At 38.1% G+C, this 25,488-nt stretch overlaps 1 protein-coding gene across 2 annotated transcripts in view; it reads left to right on the top strand.

Annotated features, from left to right (window-relative positions):
* The first annotated feature begins 5,244 nt into the window (after positions 1-5,244).
* Positions 5,245-25,488, top strand: part of LOC149832340 (uncharacterized) — a 37,982-nt gene continuing 17,738 nt past the window's right edge. The window contains exons 1-6 of one of the 2 annotated variants that reach the window (XM_090012427.1): positions 5,245-5,588; positions 5,917-6,036; positions 6,188-6,241; positions 13,697-13,860; positions 14,179-14,355; positions 14,457-14,666. In XM_090012427.1, coding sequence (XP_089868553.1) covers positions 5,286-5,588; positions 5,917-6,036; positions 6,188-6,241; positions 13,697-13,860; positions 14,179-14,355; positions 14,457-14,666 — 1,028 coding nt within the window. In that variant the 5' untranslated portion in view covers positions 5,245-5,285. Of the gene's footprint in view, positions 5,589-5,916; positions 6,037-6,187; positions 6,242-13,696; positions 13,861-14,178; positions 14,376-14,456; positions 14,667-25,488 lie in introns of those variants that run through there. The other variant, XM_090012428.1, reaches the window with a different exon arrangement.

The raw sequence follows: 25,488 nt of genomic DNA, 5'->3' as shown, positions 1-25,488 counted from the left end.
TCCCACCTAGGATAATATTTGGTAGTCTCATCCCCTAACTCCGATGACTGGGGACACCGAGTCTTTGCTCATGGAATGGTTGTTAACAACCTGTCCATCGAAGTGTGTGTACCAATCCGTCATCTCTCTTGACAGACAACCAGAAAATGAATGGGTGTGTCAGGGGTTACTTAACCAACGACCCATTCTACATGCTCTGGTCTTTTGACCCAATCGAGTATCTTACCTGTGAATGCGATAATCAATCAATCTGTAATGTGGTTTACCAATGTGCTCATAGCACTGGTCGAGGTCGAATGACCATCTCAACATCCGTTGTATTACTCGCATGCCATGCATGTCTATGAGCACGTTACGAGGAAGGGTTCTAGATTCTCAATAGGAGCCTCAATAACATGATTTGCAAAGATATAATATCATCATTCTAAACTTTTGAAATGACCGATACCATGTGCCATCTTATGGCATGTGATTTTCTCGAATCTCACATTCGTTATTGTAGTGTCAATATGTAACACAAATTTGACACTGATAACGATAAACGGTAAATGCGGATTTCGCATGAGAAAATTACGCTCACAAGCTTGCTCGAGTCCCGGATGTTGGGTAATCTCGAGCTATGTCAGAAAAGCGAACTAGAGTAGAAAAACTACTCCTTCTGAATGCTTTATTCAGGATGACCCACTGTGATGCTTCAAAATCAAAATTTGTTTGCAAAACCGTATGTTCGATATAAAAGGACTCCTTTCATCCATCGAGGTTGCAAGTTTTTAAGACAGAAAGCAGCAAATGTGAAAGCAAAAGCCTGGGCGCAAAGCGCGACGGCAAACATAGAAAAAATAATGCAAAAGCAAAGGACAAGGATGGCGAAACCGCATCCTTGAGCTAAAAAGAGAAAGCAGGAAATACGAAAGTAATAGCTTGGGCGCAAAGCGCGACAACAAATGAAAGGCAGAAAGCATGAAAATGCGTAAATAAAAGCCTGGACGCAAAGTGCGACGGCAAATTAAAGACAGAAAGCAGGAAAGTGCGTAAATAAAGGACAAGGATCGTGAAACCGCGTCCTTGAGCTAAAAACATACTTATATACTTATACGTATATAAATATATATTTTTGTTCTTTCGGTCTTTAATTATTTAAGCTAGCTTCAGTTATTTAAGTCCTTGTGGAATTTCCCCTACCTCGGGGTATTGCGAGAAAGAGGTCGTCTACGAGCGTAGGTAATCGTCGGTTCAGTTCGCGGGGCGCGAACGGGCTCCGTTGCGTAAGCTGCAAAGGTACGTTATAAGTATGCATTTAAGTGAATGAGAAAAACAACAACAAAGGACTGGGGTTTCGGCTTTTCTGCAAAACAAGGCAGGGATCAACGGTCCCTGCTGACTTGAAACAGAACGGGGTAGGGTCCAATGACCCATGTCGCAAAAGAAAGCAGGTGCAGGGGCCATCGGCCCCTACCAGATATTTAAAGGAGGGCAGGGGCCATCGGCCTCTGCCGGGTTTATAAAAAGAGGGCCAGGGGCCATCAGCCCCTGCTGGGTTTATAAAAAGAGAGAGAGAGAGAGAGAGAGAGAGAGAGAGAGAGAGAGAGAGAGAGAGAGAGAGAGAGAGAGAGAGAGAGAGAGAGAGAGAGAGAGAGAGAGAGAGAGAGAGAGAGAGATGGAATCGGGGAGGGAGAGCAAAGACAGAGGGGAGAGAGACGAGAGAGAGTCAGGGGAGAGGCTCGAACGCCTCTCCTCCCCCTCTCTCACTCCTTTTGTAGAGGGCGCAGGGGGTGGGCGGCCCCCTGTATGCTGCTCCTTGCCAGCCCCTGAAAGCCCGTTTGACGGGCTGGGGCTGGCTCGAGTATGGATCCGGGTCGGGTCCAGACCCGACTCGGGTCTGTTTTTTTTTTTCACTGGGTTTTACATAGACCATTAGATTCATTTATTCATATGTCTGGTAATGAGTTCACTAATTTCTTTTGATTAGGTTAAAGTCCGGTATTGAGTTAAGGTTGCCAGTCAATTAGTTGGAGGTACTAGCGTTTTTTGAATTAGTTAAGTTGATATTTTGTAAGAAGTTAGATAGGTTGTTTTAATCTGTATTGTAGTTCGTTAGTTAGATTGCAATATTGTCATTTATTTTAGAACAAAAATTTTCTATTGCTTTACGTTATCAAGTAATTTTAGATTTCATGTTTTTATTAATCTGTAGTTGGTTAGAGTGTGTTTTTATTTAGTTTGATAGTTAATTATTAATTTGTTAATTAGTTTGCTAAGTAGTTATTTGTTTGTTTTGAGTCATTCAGTTGTTAAAGTAACTAATCTAGATCCATGTTTTCTTGTTTAAGATTAGTTTGTTTGTTTTAATTTGCTTCTAAGTAGTTATTTTGTTACTAGTTTTTGTCTTTTAGTTCATTTGTTATTTGTTTGTTATAAGTTAGTTTCTTTATTTAGTTAGTTTGTCGTTTCGTCTTTTAGTGATTTAGTTGTTACATGATCGTTAGTTTGTTAAAGTTTGCTAGAGTACTTTCTTAATTAAATTATTAGATTTTAATAGTGTTTCTTTTCATAGTTATGCTCGCTTTGTATTTTTATTTTGCAGGGAAGCGTTCAGATGTACGGTGAGCCTTCAAAAGTACCCCTAAAGAGCCTTCTATGACCCCTAAAAGGTCCCCTCAAAAGGCCCTTCAGGCCTCTCAGAGCCCCTCAGAGAGTCCTCAAAAAATAAGAAAACCTAAAAAAATAATCAATCAAAGGACAAGAAACTCAAGCACTGAAGACATTTTCTTTTTTTTTAGATTAGGTTGTTATTTTATTTTATTCAATTCAATTTAGGTTTCTAATAAGATACTTATTATTTTTATTTGTTTAAACCTTCTGCAGGGGGCCACACTCTTATTTAGTTAATTATTTTTATTTTCAAGGCAATAAATAGTAGTTGAGGTATTTATAGAATACAAAGTATTTTTTTGGTTTCCTGACTTGGACCCGAACTCCACCACTCATGTGAGCCAGTTTTTATTATTTGATGCACGGTTTGTACAAATATTTTTATTGAAAATATATTTTTAAAATATTTTATTAAAAAAGTTGCATCAAGTATGATGTCCTTGAAGGCAAAAATGAAACAAGTCATCTTGGCAAGGTTCCAACAATGAGAGCATCGTCGTGCCATCCATATTAGCTTAGATGAGTATTTTGCTAAAATTTTTGGCAGCATTTTTCTTGTTTAAAGAAAAAAACAAATGGGCATGTTGCCTACATTTGCTTGGATGCTTCTACTCTTAACATGTTCATCCAACTATCTTGGTTAGTCTTTCTTGATCGATAAACTCGATAGTGCAATTAGAAATTAGAGTAGCTGGCACCAGATGTAAGGCTGGTAGATGAGCTGAAGGAGCCGACTTGAAGTGTTCAAACTTGGCTTGTTCTTTCAGAGCAAGTTGAAGTTCATACTGAGATCAAGCTAGCTGAGCTTGAGCTGGTTTGTTCAGAGAAAAAAGACATTATTTGTAGCTAAAAAAATAGGATTAAAAAAAAAAGTGTTTCAGAACTCGAACCAATAAGACTTTGTCTCTAAACAACTCCTTGCTTGCGAACCAACTGCTTCGATTAATTGTTGCACACCAACTTATATGATGTAAAATGTATAGATAATATATTTGTTACTTATATGAGCAGAACTGAGCCAAGATGAACACCCATTGTTCATGTTTTGCTTGTCCAGCCTACTTTATGAGTTCGAACGAGTTCTTTACAAGACAAACACGAACGGGCTCATGGGCAGCCGGCTTGTTTCCTAGCCCTAACCACAGATGCAAATTCGAACCTAAACCCAACAGGCCATTTGAGGATATGGATCTTAAAATAAGATCTGTGTGTACATTCCGAAAAGATTTAGATTTATGGGGCTGGATTTTTTCCCCTTCTGGTTACAAATGTCGATCAATACGTCCCATAGGGATTACATTTGGGTCTGGATTAAAGCTGAACTCTTTGAACTTTTTACATGCAAAACCATTGTCTTCAATCTGTTATTGTTCTATAAATCGAATCCAGTACTATAGTTTAAGATTTTGGATTCAGATTCATAAGTCATCAGATTTAGTTCGGATTCAGGGAAGCTGGCCAATATTTGGTATTGGATCCAGATTATCATGATCCGGGTCATATCCGATCCGTTCGCTCCGGAGTCTCGATTCTGAATCAGCGTGCAGAGAAGTGCGAGGTTGGTTGCCTGGATCATATCGCCGATTTGCAACAAACAAAGTTTTTTGAAGGTCAACCCACAGGTTGTTCGTTAGGCAAAGTTGAGCCCTCCCGGCTCCCTGTAACCTTACCCCTCACATTCACATAATCGGAGTATGACGTACCCCCAACCGCTTTTGTTTCCCCTCTTTTCCAATTCGTTGATGATGCCTTTTTCCTCTTCTTCTCCCTTTGTGTTTTGATGGCTCCTCTGCTCTCTCTTCTGTTAACATCTGTATGGAGTTCGTTGCATTTTCAGCATATGCTTTCTTCTTCCCTGCCTCGTATAATCAGCCGTATGTGGCTTTGTGCACCCTTCCGAATTTCACTTTGTTGTTATTGTTGCGTGTGTGTGTGTGTGTTTCTCCCTTCTCTCCTCTTGGTTACCTTCTATTGGCCTTGGCCTTATACATGTTAAGAGTGCACGGGTGGTGTTGAAAGACAAGGTCTTTCTGCAATCGCGGTATCGCACCCATATTGTGTGACGCAATGATTTTGCTTTTCTCTCTTCTACTTCTTTTTTTCTTTTTTTTTTTTGAAAATTTTGCTTGCTTTTATATATATGGTGGTAATCGTTATTGGGTTATCGAGTTGAGCCTTTTTTTTGTGCCCTTTTCTTCTCAAGGTTGTTTTGTTGGGAAAATTTGCTTCGGCGTTCACATGGGGGTAGTATACCATGATTGAAGAACTTGTGGATTTCTTTTTTTTTCCACTTTATTTTGTTATTTTTTCCTAATGTATGTGGAGATGTATTTTCGTTGTCACGCCAGTTTTCTGCAAAACGATTTGAGAATCGGGTATCCTCTTTTTTCACTGGGTAAATTGGATTGTTCTTTGGTTCTTAAAATTTGCATAATCGTGCAGGGAAATTGCATAAACGTTGGATGCTGAAGCTTCGTTCTTACTGATATCATTAGTTTACCGAGTAGTAATCAAGCATGGATGGTATTTTACGTTCTTGCTTGGGTGTGCCAAGACACCAATGTGTCGATTTCTGCTATTCAAGTGATAATTATGTGCAGCAAGAACCCAACAGCGAAACCAGCAACGTTTGCATGAGGAAAATCCGTAAGCACCGATGTAAAAGTATGGCTAAGGAACATATTAAGATGCCGCCTGCCTGCCCTCGAGTCTTTGCCCTTTCTGATTTGCACACTGACTACCCTGAAAACATGGAGTGGGTTAAGCACTTGCCAGCCCTTCAGTACAAAAATGACCTTCTTATCGTTGCTGGTGATGTAGCTGAAACATATAAAAACTTTGTGCTGACCATGTCCATGCTGAAGGATAGATTTCGAGATGTTTTCTTTGTACCAGGCAATCATGATGTTTGGTGCAGAAGAGAGGAGGGCAAATATGTAAGAGCTTTTCTTCTCCCAACTCGGACATGATTGTTATGTTTTTTCTTGTGGAACTTTTGGTTTAAGATTACATTGGTGTCTTGATTGTCTAAATCCTTTTGATCAAATGGTTCAAATGTAGTAGGAAGGATTGTATGAGGTCCTCCATAGACATTTAATGTCTCGCCGCTTCTTTGGGATGTAATCAGTCAAGTTACCAAATTAAAAAAAAAAAACGAAGACAGATCCGTTTGTCTAGTGATTTTCTTTCATTTATTTATTTTTATTGAAAGGGCCTCCTTAAGTGTTGAATGACTCAAAACCTAGCATGATCTCCTACTTTCAGCTTGATTCACTAGAGAAGCTGAATGCATTGCTTGATGCGTGTAGTAAGCTTGGAATCGAGACCAGCCCAAGGATTGTTGATGGTTTGGGAATTGTTCCTCTGTTCTCTTGGTATGATGAGGTAAGTGCTATCACTTTTTTCAGCTGTATCTTTTAGACTTATTTCGTACTTCTTGATGAACCCATGCAACGTGAAGTGAGATGCCTTGCTTGATGCACATGTAAGTTCTTCTCTTTGCACCACCCCTTGACCATTGTACATTTGACTGCAGAGCTTTGATAAGGAGAGAAATATAACTGGTGTAAGGATTCCTTCACTGGAAATGGTTAGTTACTACTCCAGCATCTAATAATTGTTGGTGGGATGCATTTGGGTTTGTTAATAATTTGGCTTCTCTAGAGTCTGGGTTACTTTTTGTGATTTTCTTTTCATCTTCTCCTCTTACCTGAAAGCGTATGTGATAGTATATTCTTATACCAAAAGCAGTTTCATTCCATCAGATGCTTATGAGCAGTTGATGGAGATCAATTCATTGACATATTTGATGATTCATTCTGATCACTTGACATATTTCTTTCTTGATACTTGAAGTAGAAAAGTATTTGGTGATTTATGACATGGAACTAGTATCATCCACTCACACGTGTGACTTTTTTTCTTTTTTGAAAGAGAAATACAACTTCATTAAGATAATGATAGCAAAATACATAAGTTGGTGAAAAAAGTCTCGGGCAAGAAGCTACAATCTTCCTATTCTGTAAACCCCCACCCAATTCAGGTTCGAAAGACCCCACCGGCTAACAGATTATGACCTAAGATATGCTTGCAATTTGCTGTGAAACACTTCAGGTTCTGTGGCATGCTCTTCATTCTTCAAAGATTCTAAAATTACGCTACTTCCTTACCAGCCACTATGCTTGCTTTGGCCACCAATGCCAGAGAAGGTGCCATTTCTTCTCCCTTTTCTTAGCTCAATAAGCCAAAATTAGATCTCTGATATGCAAAACCACCCTCCCTCATTTCCGCTATACATTCTGGCCAGGTTAGGTGTACCAACCTCTGGAAGTAAGAACAATGCCGAAACAAATGAAGCTGATCTTATTCAGCCTGGTTCGAAAGACTCCATCAGTTAACAGATTATTACCTAAGGCATGCTTGCAATTTGCTGTGAAGCACTTCAGGTTCTGTGGCATGCTCTTCATTCTTCAAAGATTCTAAAATTATGCTCCTTCCGAACCAGCCACCATGCTTGATATGGTCACCAATGCCAGAGAAGGCACCATTTCTTGTCCCTTTTCATAGCTCAATTAACCAGGTAAGGCGTACCAACCTCTGGAAGTAAGAACATGCCAAAACAAATGAATCTGATCTTATTCAGCCTTCCTATACAAATAACATCTGCTCACCAACTGCCAACCGAGTCTCTAATATTCAATTGGGTTAGTGGCCTGTTTTGTGAATCTAACGAAGCAACAATAGCAGCTCTTGGAGACATACCCGTAGCCACAAATCTTGATTTAGAAAAGCTGAACTACCCGTCAGGATGGAACAGAAAATGTAATGGAGTCAGAGTGTCTCCAAAGAGGGCATCCTAAACACATAAAGGTCTACAACTTTGCAGTAATGCTCATAAGCAATAATCATCCCCGAACTCTCTAATTCTAAGCTGCCTCCTCCCAGGCAATATCCACCCATGTGAAACATTCCAAGCTTTTGCAATGGTTCCACCCTTTGCAGTAGAGACCCTGGAAAGCTGTAATGGGGTACACAGGAACCAAGGCAGAGAGAGAGAGAGAGAGAGAGAGAGAGAGAGAGAGAGAGAGATCAGCTGAGAAAGAATGTAACTCGTTATTTCATTTAGGGCTAATCACCTCTTGTTTAAATAGAGGTCAGCCAACAAGTAAAAATTACATACGGGTTCTCATTATATATAAAATATCAAATAACCACCTTTAAGAATAAATAATACTTGAAACCTCAAAAGGTCGACTAATCTTAACACTCCCCCTCAAGCTGGAGCATAGATATCAATCATGTTCAGCTTGCCGCAACATTTTGAGAAACTGGGTCTAGCAAGAGGCTTTGTAAAAATATATGCAACTTAGTCCTTCGACTTTAGATGTTTGGTAGCGATATGACCAGCTTGAACCATATCTCTTACGTAGTGGCAGTCAACCTCAATATGTTTTGTCCTCTCATGAAATACATAATTATTTGCTATATATGTAGCCGCCTTGTTATCACACATCATTACCATAGGGGATAAAACCTTCACTTGAAAATCATTTAGAACAGTTCAAACCCATATCAATTCAGCTGCTGTTTGGGCCATAGCCCTATATTCTGATTCAACACTTGACCTAGCAACCACGTTTTGTTTCTTACTTATCCATGAAATTAAGTTATCTCCCACAAACACACAGAATCCTGTGGTAGATTTTCTATCCTCTACAGATCCGGCATAGTTAGCATCAAAGTAAACAACTATTTCTAGGGTCCCTCATTTCTTGAATAATAACCCCTTTCCAGGAGAAGATTTTAAGTACCTGAGTATCATTACTGCAGCATTCCAGTATACCTCAGTCGGTTTGTCCATGAATTGGCTAACCTTGCTTACTGCTAAAGCAATATCCGGTCTAGTCACAGTCACATATAGTAGCTTTCCTACCAGTGAGCGATAGCTTTTGCTATCAACAGGTTTTGACCCCTCTTCGAACAACTGAACTTTATGATCCATGGGAATATTCGCTGGTTTAGCTCCCAACATTCCTGTCTTTTAACAAGTCCAGAACATACTTTCGTTGAGATAAAACCATACCTTCACTGCTCCTGACAACTTCTATACCCAGAAAATATCTAAGTGGACCAAGGTCTTTTGTAACAAAGTGTTTTTGAAGATGAGCCTTTGTAGCTGCAATATCTTTCATATCATCTCCTGTAAGGATGATGTCATCCACATATACCACCATAACAACTAGACCTGAGTTAGTTTTCTTAATAAATAATGTATGGTCTGACGCTGGCCTATTGAAGCCAAACTTTGACATCACTTCAAACAACTTTTGAAACCATGCACGAGGACTTTGTTTTAGACCATATATCGCCTTTCTTAATCTGCACACCTTCTGACACTCCCCCTCAACCTCGAACCCAGGAGGTTGTTGCATGTATACTATCTCAGACAGATCCCCATACAGAAATGCATTTTTCACATCTAATTGACACAGACTCCATCCATGATGAACTGCTACGGAGAGAACAAGGCGAATGATGCCCATCCGTGCGACAGAAGAAAAAGTTTCAAAGAAATCAACACCATATGTCTGAGTATACCCTTTTGCAACTAATCTGGCCTTGTATCTTTTAATTGAGCCATCTGATTTGTACTTAATGGTATATACCCATTTGCATCCAACAATGTCTCCATCCAATGGAGGAACAACTAGGTCCCATGTCTGTTGAGACAATAAGGCATCCATTTCATCTTGCATTGCCTGCTTCCACCTGCTATCGAGCTCTGCCTATTGATAGCTCAGAGGAATAGTTTTAACAGATAAGACTGAAATAAAAGCTTTCATCTGACTGCCAAGTCTAGCATCGGACACAAAGTGAGATATAGGATATAAGGTACATTGTCGTGTCCTCTTCCGTAGAGCGATTGGCCTGTTATCATCAACATGTAGATCACTTTTATCAGGAGCACTTACCTCAGGAGAAGAAGATGAAGGCACATGAGGAGGTGGAGCTCTACGCACATATACCAAAGGAGGATTATGAAATCGTGAGGAAGGTAAAGTTGGATTCGGTAATTGGGGTACAAATTCCAAGGGAAAAGGAGGGATAGGAAGGGGAAATGAGTCATCTTGATCAACTTGCATCTGAGCACCAGTACTAGAATAATATGGAATGGACTCCAAGAAAGATACATCCACACTGACGTACTCTCGCCGAGAAATAGGATCATAACATCGATACCCCTTTTGATTTTTTGGATAACCTATAAACATACACTTAGTTGCTTGAGCAGCTAATTTATCACGGTCAGATCCAAGTTTGTGCACAAAGCAAACACACCCAAATACCTTGGGCGAGAGAGAGAAAAGCGGAGCATTAGGATTTAGGATATGCAAAGGAATTTGATCTCCCACAGATGATGAAGGCATGTGGTTGATCAGATAACAAGCAGTGATAACCGCATCATCCCAATATAAAGCAGGAACATTGGATTGAATTATAAGGGTACGTGCTACATCCAGGAGGTGCCTGTGTTTTCGCTCAACCACCCCATTTTGTTGGGAAGAATAGGCACAAGAGGTTTGAGGTTGAATGCCATGATCTTGATAAAATTGCAACAAAGCTTTGGTTTTAAACTCAAGTGCATTTTCAGTGCGAACAATCTTGACAACAGATTCAAACTGAGTTTTTATTTCAATAACTAATGATTTGATAATACTAGAAACTTTAGATCTTTCTTTTATTAAGAACACCCAAGACAACTTAGAAAAATCGTCAACAATAACAAGATAATATCGACACTGAGTCTTGGTAGGAATCTTACTAGGACCCCATACATCTGCATGAAGAAGTTCAAGACCTTATGACTGGACTGACTCTGACTAGAAGGAAACAAACTCCGATGATGCTTGCCCAACTGACATGCTTCACAATGAAATGATGTAGTAGACGGAATTTGAGGAAAGACATAACGAAGCTTTGACAATGAAGGGTGACCAAGACGACGATCCCACTGAATAAGACTGGAAGAGTAATCTACAACAGCATAAATGCCCCTCATTGGATGATGCAGGTAGTAGACTCCATTTTCTTCATAGCCTCCACCAATCTTCTTCCCCGTCAGTAAATCTTGAAAATGACAACCCACAGGATCAAATATCACTCTACAGTTTAGCTCTTTTGTAAGACAACTCACTGATAGTAAACTCTGAGGAAATGAGGGAGCATGAAGGACATTTTTCAACTGCAAAGAAGAAGATATAGAAATATTTCCCTGACCAACAACAGGAGAAGAACTCCCATCTGCTAATGAGACTCCCCGATGAGCAGTAATATCCTTTAGATCTAAAAAGAAATTAGAATTTTCACACAAATGTCTGGAGGTACCAGAGTCAATAATCCACTTACTATCATTTTTATGAAGATGATCCCCTGTTGAGTAGGCAACACCAGCTACAGGAGAAGAGGAGCTTGAAGGCTGACGAGCTATCAGTTCATCATATTTTGCTCGACTAAGAGTGATACAGTCGCTAGCAAGTGTAGTTTTATTTGCATTTGCTACCTCTAGTGTTGTAACATTAGCTTTTGGAACATTAGGCTTTGATGAATAGAAGGCTAACCATCCATGTTTATCCCAGCAACGATCTTCTAAGTATCTTGATTTTTCACAGAAAGTACATTGAAGTCTACCTCTACCTCCCATACCTCTTCCACGACCTCGTCCTCTAATATTTTGAGTATTTCCACGTTCATAACTCGATGGGACAACTAGAGCAGATGTTTGAGATATAGAATGAGATTGTGAAAGAGAAAAAACAAGTCTACTCAAGCGATTGTATGCATCAACAATCGTAGGTATATCAGATCCAGTCAATATTTGGACTTTAGCAATAGAGAATTCTGAAGATAAGCCTGTGAGAAACCGAACAACCATAGTCTGTTCTTGATGATCCTTTTGCTTCGAACAACAAAGAAGTCTGTGAGCATTAAGTCTTTCAAATGCTGCTTTGACAGAGGCATAGTACTGAGCCAAGGTTTGATCTCCCTGTTGCAAATTATATATCTCTTGTGCAGTATACGACTCACATTAGTCTCTTGAGAGTACGTATCTTGAATATTGTCACACATCTGTTTAGTGGTATTATAGTAAATTAGACCATCTGCAATATGGGGCTCAACACTATTCATGATCCATGACATAACAATGTCATTATCTTCATCGCAAGTGATATATTTTCCCACTTTATCATCTGGTTCAATTTTCAATAATATGTGTTTTCTACAATGACAAGATACCGACATCATAAAAGTTCTGGACCACCTGGCATAGTTTGTTTCATTCAATTTCACAGAAAAGCCATACGAGAAGGGATTTGCAAATGCCTTATATTCCCCAATAGTCTTGTTCTTGGAATCGAGTTTCGAAGCTTCACCCATAATGAAAAAACACTAGCTGATAATACTGCTGCAATAAATGACAAAAGAAAACTTATCCCAGATTCACAAAACAAACAATGATCAGATTCCCTCTTTAGATCACTCAGAGTTCGAAACTGAATATTTCACGACCACATTAGGTTGTTCAACACACAACAAAAACGGTGATGAGTCACAACAACAGATCTGAAATAGCCCGAACCATTTCAAACATGCCATCTAGGTCCATGACCAAAACAAAACAATGGATCATTAAATCTATGATCTGTGCAGATAAGATATTTTCCACGAAACAGAAATCACAGCAGCATCAGATGAGTAAAAAAAAATCTTCCCCATACCACAAGATTCACACCGACCCCAGATAACACATATATGTTTTTTTTTTTCGACATCCAGATTCTTGAATATCCAGATCTACGACTGAGCAGTATAATTTTTCTTCACTTCCACTTAGACCCATAATCAGAAAAGAAATTTTTTTGGCTTTTGCACATCATCCATGGCTGCCGATACTCGATCTTGTTGACAAAAAAATTATCGTGGCCTTTAGATCTGATTACAGATTTGTGTCATTACACTTGTCCGACATCAGATCTATGCAACTCTTAAAAAAAACCAAAATACTCGCACCTTTTTCCTTTACTCGAGCTTTGGTGCAGACAACACTTGACGCACACCTTTGGTGCAGACAGAACACGTGCTCACGCTCCCAAGACCTGCTGCTCTGATACCATGTGAAAAGCTATAATGGGGTACATAGGAACCGAGAGAGAGAGAGAGAGAGAGAGAGAGAGAGAGAGAGAGAGAGAGAGAGAGAGAGAGAGAGAGAGAGAGAGAGATCGGCTGAGAAAGAATGTAATTCGTTATTTCATTTAGGGCTAATCACCTCTTGTTTAAACAGAGGTCAGCCAAAAAGTAAAAATTACATACGGGTCCCTCATTATATATAAAATATCAAATAACCACCTTTAAGAATAAATAATACTTGAAACCTCAAAAGGTCGACTAATCTTAACAGAGACGACATACAATAAGGAAAAGCATGGATTCTTACTAAATACGTGCTTGCTGCAATAAGCCGCCTTTCCGCCACGCAGAGTGGGGCCTCCAAAAGCTAGGGGTCAACCAAAACACTAATCAAGGACCTGTTTCCCTGCTTGGCAACCTCCAGCCGATGACTGTTATTAGACTCAGCACCAGTAGCAGCAACAGCCTTTCGCATCTCTGAAAGTTTCACCTCCAAATCATGGAATTCTCTCGATGAAACAACTTATCTGTAACTTCATATGCTTTCATTCCCCTATAGAAGTATGCAATTTCCTTTCTTTTTTCCTTTAAGAAGAAGATGTGTAAGCAATTTTATATTGACAAAAGTTGAGGCTGCTCAGAATTTGTAATGCTTCATTTACAATTAATTGTCACAGTTGATGTAATATGCTTTACATAGTTTATGTTACTCTTTAATGATCTTATTACTCTTCTCTGTGTGGATATCAAAGGGATCTTTGTGACCTCATCATACCTGTTTGGCATACCTCTTCTCCTTTTTGTTGTCATGTATAGGAATAGTAAACCATTCATAAACTTGCATTTTTTATTTGTGCAGGCCTGCAAGGACTTTCATGCGTGCATATGGCCACGTAAACTGACAAGAAAAGATAGATCTCTTGCTCTGCACTTTGATAAAATGAATGCCAGATATCTTCATGCAGTTGAGGAAGTGCGGAGGAGATGTAGTCAAATTATTACATTTTCTCATTTTGTTCCAAGGTCAAGTTACATACCTTAGAATCTGATTTTCTGCTTCTATGGTTCTTTACGCTTAAAAAAGACAAAAATGGGAAAAAATAAAAAAATGCCTACAAACTGCAGAATCACAACCTTGAGAACTAAGTGTACCTGTTGAGTACATGATCATTGAAATGAATGTGATATAGGTTTCGTGATATCAGCACCTATTAGTTTTTGGCAAGCTAGCAATGTTAATGAATTTAATCTCCAAAGTGAATAGTTAAAATAGTTCCTTGTGATTAGTTTTTTAGTACTGCAAGATAATGGGTTGCAACTTGCAAATATTGTGGGTTTCAGACAAGAACTCTGTCCAGAAAAAAGAATGCTATTTTATCCAGACCTACCAAAGATTATAGGTTCAGATTGTCTGGAAGCACGCATAAGATCTATACATGGAGCAGCAGGGAATGGTTCTGCTTGTCACATTTTTGGTCATACTCATTTCTGCTGGGATGCTATGCTCAATGGGATAAGGTGCCTCAAAATTTGCAATGGTCATGTCACCTGAATCTTTTCATGATATGGAAGTCTTACACTTGGATCAGTATAATAAAAATATTTTTTTATTCTTGCAGGTATATCCAGGCACCATTAGCTTACCCAAGAGAAAGAAAGAGGCGAATGAATGGGGGTGAAGAATGGCTGCCTCTTTGTGTGTATGACTCCATGAGTGGAGGACTCCCTTCTGGCGTATTACCTTGTTACTGGTCTGATTATTATGCTAAGAATGAAAGGAACCCAGAAATTACAGAGCTTGCACCATGGGTTGCCAGATTTTATAAAAGGTAACCATCTTGGTTCGTATTTGCACTTCTTGTAGTTTGATATAGCAAAATTTACTTAATGTTTTTGTTTTTTTGTTTTTTTGTTTTTTTGTTCCTTTCCCTTCTTTTCCGTCTCTGCATTTAATGTGAAAAAAGAAAAGCATTCTCTGTTTATTTACATTCACAATTGAAGTTAGCACGTTGAGGCATTCATATCTGCATCTGGGCTGAGAATTTAAGTCTACATGATGTTTCTGGATCTATATTAATTACTATTCTATAAGTCAATCTTGTGGGAAGCCAGTAGTTGTTTTCTGAAAAAATATGATAGTTGGAGATGCTAATAAACTTTCGCCACTGTTTGTGCTTCCCCTTTGAACAACTTAACCTTTTCCAAATGTCATATCTTAAAAAGTTTTTTTATTGTCCATAACTGAAGAAAGTAAAGATATTTTATCTGCTCTACCACATATGAAATGGTGGAATTGCTGAGAGGAAAAATGAAAACATTGTTTAAGCCCAGCAGCATTGGACAAATAAGTTCTGGTCGATTGAGATCAATACATGTTAATGGTTGTGCCTACTATAAGATGTTTCTTAAGAGTGGTTAAGGTGGCCATCACTAATTGGGTAATATTGGAGGTTGCAGCACCACGTTAGATTTTTGGAATATTTGTTCATTTATTTTTCCGGATTGATTTCTTGTTTAAATATGTTATTTGATAAGTAATATGAGTTGTTTCTACAGTGAAAGGTTTAGGAGGGTGACAGACATACTTAAATACTTTACGTAGGGATGTCAGTTGCTGGCTGGGTTGCATATCCGATCAAATGCAAATCTATCTAGTTGGATTCAGTAAAGAAGATAATATCCGTCTAATAAGCAGATTTGTTTTCAGATTTAGAGTTTTGCATCCGAATCTGACTAACATCTGACTCCCATTCGAACTCCGATTACCATTAGGTCATAACCAAATATATACATTCAGTATTAATTGGTTACATCCCAACTGAATACAACCTGTTTGTATCCTCCCCAGGTATGTAGTGCAAGCTCTTTGAGAATTTGATTATGCATGGTTGTTTGATTTGTCATTCGCTAACCTCTGCACCGTCATTGCAAATGATACCTCTTCATTAGTAGAGGGTAAGGTCTCCCTTCTTCCCAATGGGCGTCTTAAATGGTACGAAGTAGATAAAGGCCATTATTTACATGGTTTGTTAGCTTCTGCTTGAGACGGAAGCTTCACTCTCTTAGGAGTTTGTGCATGCATGTAGGAATTTCCTAAAAGCTTCCATCTTCACTCCTGACTATGTCGAGTAATTTGCCGGTTCAAAATCCTCTTCCTTCATTAACCCCTCTCTTCATCCTCCCCTAGTCCCTTTTCTCTCCTTGCTGGGGCTTGCCCCCGATGCTGCATTGGACCAAATCACCCTTCATCTCTCGGCATCCCAAGTTACTGGCTTATGTGGACCTCATGGATCTTCTCCTTCAGAATAGCATGATCAAACTGCCAAACCCCACCAAAGTCGCCTCAGCTAAAGGGAAATGATGATCCTTCCAAGTATTGTGGGTATACCATCGTATCCTGGGCCATGAGACTGACAATTATCACATCCTCAATCATATCATCCAAGATAACATAGAGGATAAGCAGTTGATCATCGATGGATATATAATGTATATATCAGGGGTATTTTGGTTATTTCATCTACTATAACAGAGACAGCCTAGTAGAGGCTGTTTTGTTTCTTTTTATTTATTCTGTTTTTAGTCAACATGACTGTTGGGGGTGTTAGAATGGTCTCCTTGAACTCATTTGTTAGAGGAACACAAGAGGGAGAGAGAGCAATGCTGCAAGTTATGTTTTATTATCTCCAAAGTATTCACTATACAAAAGTGTCAACCCCCTTTTATGAGAACAAAATAGGGCAACAAAGAAAGTGACTAAACTGCTCCTAACAATTACACAATGTACATAAGACTTCATAACAAAAGGAAGGGGGGTTGTAGAATTAGAGTTACCGGAAGCTTCTTAGATAGGTGGGAAGCTCGCTTCAGAAGCACGATACTCCTCGCTTTCGAAACTTGATGAGAACCTCGATTCCCCCACGCTTCTTATATGCTTTCCACACACTTCATTTATTTTTATTATACATTCTTTTAACTTTTTGTGTGTTTTTTCTGACTCTTCTCACTCACTTTCATGTGCTTTCACTAAATTGATAGTCATCATTTTTAGATTTTGTTAAAAATTTAATTCTTACACTAAAAATCATGAAATTTAATATTAGTCACTTTTATTTTAGTTTTTATTTGTGTTTCATTTTGATTCTCATTCAATTCATATATATTTTTTTATTAATCGTTTCCTGCTGACTATATATTTAAAAATGCATCCCTTCTCGCTTTCGCTTTCCGTATTGTTTCCCGCTTTCGCTTCCACTTCTGCTTCCTAGTCTAACAACCTTGGGTAGAATACATAGAGTAATTACATATAGTACATAAGTCTTAACACTTTCCTTCAAACTTGAGATGATACATACAGTAATTACATATAGTACATCTCTATATCTACTAGGCAACAAAACAAAACATATACACCCAAACATTTTCATCACATCATAATTCAAAATTTGTCCATCAACTTTTGAAATGGAGATATACCCTTAAGCACACTTGAGGGCATACAATTTATCAGATAAATACTTAGTTGAACTGCATTTGCCAAAAACACTTTGGGTACTTCACCTCCAAAAATAAGTGCTTTTATTGTTTCACGGATATGCCTTCTTTTACTCATTCCATTTTGCTCATGACCGTAAGAACAAGATCTTTGATGCCAAACACTTTCTCCTGCAAGAACTCTTCGAATACACAACTTACATATTCACCACTAGAGTTCGATCTCAATGTCTTAATCTTGGTAGAAAGTTGATTTCTAATCATAGCATATAAGTTCTTAAAGATACCAAAAAGTTTACTTCTATTTTTTATAAAGTATAACCAGTATATCTCGTACAATCATCTATGACAGTAATAAAATATGATGATCATCTTTTAGACATACCAGGTGAAGGACCCCATACATCAGAATGTACTAGAGCAAAATGACTTTTTATTTCTTTAACACTGGACCCAAAAGACAAAGCATGACCCTTTGCCAACCTACAACTTTCAGTCTTTGACATGACTTGATACAACTAATTCTGACTTTCAAAAATTTTTTGAGGACACTAACTTTTGCAACCTAGAGTTAAAAATATGAAAACTGATTGATTTGTAATAGCAGCTCCCACTCTGACACCTTGATTACTCTGCTCACTCATACCGATCCAGTCCAGGTAGTATAAGTCCCCCTTCCTATGGTCAATCCCAATCTTCTTCCCTGACAACTGATCATGAACCATACAACCAAGTTGAGAGAAAGTAACACTACAATTGAGTTTAGTAATTTGTCTAAGAGAGATAAGATTCATGGCAAGGGATTGAACATGGTAACCTTGAGAAATATTTATCTTATTACCAGGACAAGAATCAAAAGTAATATAACATACTTTTGAGACAGACATAGAAGAACCATCAACAGTACAAAAAATACCATTGGAGTTGGTCAGAATAGTTTCATGGGATGTCATATGACATGATGCTTCAGAGTCTATTAACCAACCAAAAGCATAACCAGAATTACCTGAAAAAATAGTACCAGAAGAAGTAGGAGCAGAAGTGGAAGGAGCTATGACTGACTGGGCAAGCAGTTGCAATTGTTGAGTCTATTGTTGCACCTTCTCCAACAACTGAAGTTGACCACTACCTAAGGATTCTGGAAATTTTGCCATGAAAATACTATCAGACAAAGTACTATTGTTGATATGCTCATCCTTGGGCTTAAAGCCCTCACCATCAGAAGGTTTTGTATAGACTTCTCTTTTCTTTTTCTTGAGAAATGGACAATAATTTTTCATATGGCCAATTTTTTTGCAATAATGACACCGAATATACCTTAGGTCACATCTCTCCCAACACTCAAATCACCTCTTCCTCCAACTCTACCACCACCTCTGCCACCTAACTACTGAGAAACTGCCATAACACTGTTACCCGATGAATAAGTTCCAAGACATTTCATGTTAGTCTCTTATGCTATCAATTCAGCTATGACCATAGTAAAAGAGGACAAATGAGAACGATGCAAGATAGCACTTTTGGTTTCATCAAATTCTGGTCTGAGCATCATAAGAAACCCAATGACCCTGTCAGTTTCTTTATACTGGTCAAGGAGGCCCAAACAAGTTTGACATGAAGCACATGACTCACATTTTGCACACTTTTCACATTTCGTTTGACCCTCCATAAGAGTAAGAGCATCCCAAATTCTTTGCATATCATAATAAAATTCTTCAATTGACTTACTTTCTTATCGCATACTCCTCAATTCTTGAGTAAGTTGTTAATGCCTTGCCCAATTTTCTTGTTTGTATACTTGTTTGAGGTACACCTAAGCTTGTTTGGCCTTTAGAAATTTAGAAAGATTCATAGCTATTCTTTGTTCCAATGAACCCTTGTATTATTTATAACCTATACCTCTATATAAGCTTTATCGAAATCAGCACTAATGAGCTTGGGTTTCACTTTTGAGCCATCCAAATATCCTTTAAGACCTTTCCCTAGTATTACTGTTGTCATAAAATCAACCCTACACGCATAATTTGCTCCCTCCAGTTTTACTGGAGCAATCTAGATTCCTTCCTTTTTCATATCATACACAACTCAAGCTATACATTATGAAGACCAAACACCACCAATGCACACTTACAGCAGTCCAAGATTCAAAACAAAGTGTAGCAGCAAAAAAAAACATTGTTACCGCCACACTTAGGAATGCCAAAACTTGACAAAACACCTTCAAATCGCCACATTAACTCTCTAAAACTATTTTAACAATCTTCTAGGGTGAAAACTACCTAATTGCACCCTTTTTCATCAAAGCAAAGTGATCAAACTGATCACCACAAAACAAAAACACGCGCTGCGTGTTATTGCCACACAAAAACCCACCAAAACCACGATGAAACTCCTCCAAATCACCACAAGAGCCCACCAAACCCCTTCTAAAAGTTCTCCAGGGCAAAACGACCTGAACATAACCAATCTTAGAGCTTCAAACCTGCCGATTTGGTCACAATCTATGAAATCCCCAAATTTGCGCACTAAGGGGCAATTTTTAGAAAATCTTGAAAAAATCATAACAATTCCAATATTCCACCAAATCTCGTTTTTTTGTTTGGGTCAGCTTCTAAAATCAACATCTAACTGAATCTCACCTCAGCCAAGGCCGACTTTGACATTCGAACTTCAAGGGCTGACTTGCATCATGTTCTCTAAGACAAAATGCGCCTTACCTTTGTCCTTTACGCACCCAATCCTCTAACAGCTTGAACGAGGCTTTGATACCAAGTTGAATCAGTCTCCTTGAACTCATTTTTAGAGGAACAGAAGAGGGAGAGAGAGCAATGCTGCAAGTTATGTTTTATTATCTCCAAAGTATTCACTATACAAAAGTGTTGACCACCCCTTTTATGAGAACAAAATAGACAACAAAGAAAGTGACTAAACTACCCCTAACAATTACACAATGTACATAAGACTTTATAATAAAAGGGGGGTAGAATACATAGAGTAATTACATATAGTACATAAGACTTAACATGGGGTAGTCATGACTGTTGGAGGCAGTTCAACAGCTAGTTGGACGGCCTCCCTTTGTTGTTGTTTGGCTCTATAAATAAGGTCACTCTCTCTATTGTAAAGCAATGATTGTCTTAGCATTTTGTGAATTAATATAATCATATTTTTTTACTTTTGGCTCTCTTGTGAAGTGTTATTGTGTATCTCCTTTATGGGAGTGTATTTAGTCTATTAGTGGCCACTTTGTGTTTGTGATTTTATGTAGCCCTTAGTGGCCATCTATTGTATTGCTTATTTCATTTCACGGTATCAAATTTTTTTTATTAAGTCTCTTTATTGGTGGTGATCATCATCTTCCACCTAGAAGACTTATTTCCTTGATCGTGAACATGGGTGAAAGAGAGTTTTCCATCATCTCCTTCAAGCTTAATGAGAACAACTATTTTATGTGGTCAACCGTCATGGAAAACCACATCAAATGATTGAAGTTATGGGGTTTTGTTAGTGGATTCACTTCCGAACCTCAATTAAAGCTAATAAGGAAAGAAGGAGGTCAAGTGAAAGTACTCTCCGTTTAAGAAAACGAACAAGCTTTGAAAGATTATCAAGATAAGTTTGAGGATTGGAAAACAACAAATGCTCAAATCCTTTCATGGTTTATGAATACCATGGAACTCAAATTCGCCACTAACATTATCAAATTCAAGAAAACATGTGATGCATGGTTCTTCCTCAAGAGTACACTCATTCAAGGTGATATGTCCCACCTATACTTTCTTCATAAAAAGGTATGTACTACCGAACAAAGAGATAAAAGTGTTAGAGACTACTATGATCTCTTATCTCCTGTATAGGATGAACTAGCTATGTTTGAACTCAAGCAGGAAAGACCGACAATAGAAATAAAACAAAAACAATTTGAAAGAAAAAACCTTTTTTCTTTCTTGTATTGTCTTAAATCAGAATTTTAGCAACTACGATCATCTTTTCTTCATAGAACTCCACCTCCTCTCATAAGTGAAGCTCTTGTCGAAGTATATCAAGATAGATATGACTTGGCATTAACAAGTCAAATGAAGAGGTTTTTATCGTTTCAAGGCCTGAAAACCATGTGAGGACATATAAAACTCCTCACTTTGAGAAAAGAGTTTTTGAGAAAAAATATAATGGAGGAAGGAGAATTATTTGTCACTTTTGTAATGAGTCGAGACACATAAGACCAGAATGCCTTAAATTGAAAAAGAAGGTAGCTGCAGTAAGTGAAGAAACTCTCAAACGAGAAGAGAGGCAAAAGAGAAAATGATATAAAAGACTTGTCCATTGCTCAACTTACAGAGGCTATTCTGCAATATCTAAAGCTACCTCATCTAATTCTAGTGTTGTCGTGTCTACATCTTCTCCTCCAAGTAAGACTTCTTGAATTTTGGATTCATGAGATTTATTTCACATGATACCTAGTGAATCCTTACTTTCTGATTGCACCAATTCTTATTTTTCATGTGTGTCTACCACTGATGGAACCTCTCTTGATATGCTAAAAGTATAAAAAAAATTTAAAAAATTCAAAAGATTTTAAAGAAATTTTCTTTCCAAGAGTTGGAGTCATTCTAAAATTTAACTTGAACTTTTTCTCGGTTTTTCAAATTTTCAATTATGGGTGTAAGGTCTTTTTTTCATCAAAGGCTTGTTGGTTATATGTGTTAAAATGTGTCTCCTAAAAATCATTATTGTAAATATAAATATATATATATATATATATATTTATATACATAGAGATACATTTACATATAATATATTATATGTACATATATCTCTCTATATATAAATATATATATTTATATATTTTTCCTTGAAAAGGGTATTCTTGTAATTTCATTGTTTTGCGCATATTCCATTTGGAATATGTTGTAATTTTTATTTTTTATTTTTTTTGTAATTCTTTTTACTTTTTCTTTTTATTTTTTGTTATTTATTAAAGTGCATTGGGGTCCCCCAATAGAGTCGTTGGGGCCCCCAACGATCACAAATGTGACCGTTGGGGGCTCCCAACGACTCCTTTGGGAGCCCTCCCTTTTGCACCTTTTGGCACTTGTATAAATAGGGGTGTTCCCCCTTGTAATCTAGAAGCTTGAGAGTCTCAAGCATTTTTGTTCTTTCTATAAAATACATGCCATAGTGCATGTTTATTATTTTTACGCTTTTGCGTACTTTGTTCAAGTGTTGTGAGAGTGCCTTCGAGCACATCTTTTCTAAAGTATTTGTGCTCGTATGCATATTGTCTTGTCATAGACAATTTTACATGGTATCAGAGCAAGGTTGATTATTGAAGATCGTGGGATTCTCCTTTTTTTTGAGTGCCTCGAAAAAACGTGTCTTCCGATCTTTGAAGTTTGAAGTGGTGGATCTTTCTTCTCAAATATTTTAGAAGAATCTTGTGCAAAGTTGGTGTTGGAAATATTGTGTTGGTACGCCTTTCTCCCTCCCTCTTTACTCTCTAATGGGCGAAAAAGAGTCTTATTTTGCTCTTGGGTTCAAATTAAATGGGTCCAACTATCATGTTTGGGCCGGAAATATGGAGGCTCATATAAAAGGGAAGGGCCTATGAGGATATGTACTTGGCACAATTCCGGAATCGGAACCCAAGATTACCGTAGTAAATGGAAGCAAAATCAAGATTCTTGAAGGAGAAGAAAGAACCAAAGCCCTTGAAGAATATTCCAAGAAGCACGATGAATGGGAAATGAAGAATTTCAAGATTCTTTCATGGTTTTTCTCATCCGTGGAAACCAAGATTAATGTCAACATTATTAAGTTCAAAAAGGCATCGGAAGCTTGGCATTATCTTGAAAAAATATACACATCAAGGGATCTATCTCATAAGTATTATCTTCAAAAGAAGGCTATCTCCCTTACTCAAGGTGAAATGACGATTAGGGAATACTTTGCCGATCTTTCCTCTATTTGGGATGAGCTTGCAATGCTTGAACCAAAATGGAGTGGAGAGGCAATTGAGCTCCATCACAAGCAACTTGAAGAAGATCGGTTCTTCAACTTTTTGAATGGGCTAAGGCCCGAATTTGAGCAAATAAGGTCATCTCTTCTTTCCTCTTTTTCTCCACCTTCTCTTGAAGATGTTCTCACCAAATTAAGTGGTGAAGAGACTCATATGAATTTATGTAAACAATGACCAAATGTTCTTGCGGTCCCTTGTAATATTGAAGAAAATAGTGAGGTCAATGCCGTATCAAGACCCGGAAACAATGTAAGAACCTATCGTCCCCCTCACTTTAAATTTCAAAATCAAGGTGAAAATGGTGGTCAAAGAGGAAAAAGGGACTATAGCAAAACTATTTGTCATTTTTGTAAAGAACTGGGGCATATTAAACCCGTAAGTCCCAAATGGAAGAAGCTCCTAGCCATGGCTACCACTGGTGTACCGCAAAAGGAGGAGGCATCTTCGAGTGGGACCCTCTCTATAAATCAAATAGTGGAAGCTCTTCAACCTCTCCTCAAGGGATCTACCTCCGGTGCGGCCGTATCCACTTCTTTCCTCTTTTTCTCCACCTTCTCTTGAAGATGTTCTCACCAAATTAAGTGGTGAAGAGACTCATATGAATTTATGTAAACAAGGACCAAATGTTCTTGCGGTCCCTTGTAATATTGAAGAAAATAGTGAGGTCAATGCCGTATCAAGACCCGGAAACAATGTAAGAACCTATCGTCCCCCTCACTTTAAATTTCAAAATCAAGGTAAAAATGGTGGTCAAAGAGGAAAAAGGGACTATAGCAAAACTATTTGTCATTTTTGTAAAGAACCGGGGCATATTAAACCCGTAAGTCCCAAATGGAAGAAGCTCCTAGCCATGGCTACCACTGGTGTACCGCAAAAGGAGGAGGCATCTTCGAGTGGGACCCTCTCTATAAATCAAATAGTGGAAGCTCTTCAACCTCTCCTTAAGGGATCTACCTCCGGTGCGGCCGTATCCACTTCTTTCCTCTTTTTCTCCACCTTCTCTTGAAGATGTTCTCACCAAATTAAGTGGTGAAGAGACTCATATGAATTTATGTAAACAAGGACCAAATGTTCTTGCGGTCCCTTGTAATATTGAAGAAAATAGTGAGGTCAATGCCGTATCAAGACCCGGAAACAATGTAAGAACCTATCGTCCCCCTCACTTTAAATTTCAAAATCAAGGTGAAAATGGTGGTCAAAGAGGAAAAAGGGACTATAGCAAAACTATTTGTCATTTTTGTAAAGAACCGGGGCATATTAAACCCGTAAGTCCCAAATGGAAGAAGCTCCTAGCCATGGCTACCACTGGTGTACCGCAAAAGGAGGAGGCATCTTCGAGTGGGACCCTCTCTATAAATCAAATAGTGGAAGCTCTTCAACCTCTCCTCAAGGGATCTACCTCCGGTGCGGCCGTATCCACTTCTTCCTCTCCAGGTAAAATCTCTTGGCTTTTGGACTCCGGTGCATCCTTTCATATGTCCCCAAACATTTTCTCACTTTCCGATTACTCGAAAAATGGCTCCCCATCTTATGTCTCCACTGCGGATGAAACCTCTCTTGAAATTAAAGGAATAGGTAATTTTGAAACTCAAAAGTTTTTTATTCCAAAAATCAGATTTATACCTAAGCTAAACTTAGATCTCCTCTCTGTTTCTCAACTCACGGACCATGGCTGCGATATTAAATTCTCTTGTGATAAATGTTTAATACAGGATCGCCAGTCTGGGAAATTGATTGGGGAAGGCTTTAGAAGAGGAGATTTATACTATATGAAATCTCTTCAAGTTCCAAAAGTTTTGTGTAATGTTGCCCGACATAAAGATATAAATGTGTGGCACAAAAGACTTGGTCATCCTAATATCACCAAGTTATCATATTTACATCTTGCAAAAGACCTATGTAGAAGCTCTTTTTCTTGTAATGACTGTATTCTCGGAAAAATGCGAAGTTTACCTTTTGAGCAAATAACTATGTTCTCTTATAAAACTTTCGAAATTGTTCATTCAGATGTTTTGGGACCTGCACCTGTTGTTTCAAAAGAAGGTTTTTCTTATTACGTAATATTTGTGGATGATTTTTCCAGATACTCGTGGATATATTTTCTTAAGTTTAAACATGAAGTGTTTTCGTGTTTTAAAAAT

This window comes from Nuphar pumila, chromosome 7 (assembly GCF_984573655.1).
Source record: "Nuphar pumila chromosome 7, dmNupPumi1.hap1.1, whole genome shotgun sequence".
Lineage (NCBI taxonomy): Eukaryota > Viridiplantae > Streptophyta > Magnoliopsida > Nymphaeales > Nymphaeaceae > Nuphar > Nuphar pumila.
Note: the sequence above shows the minus strand (reverse complement) of the source record. Positions and strands in the feature narration are given on the sequence as shown.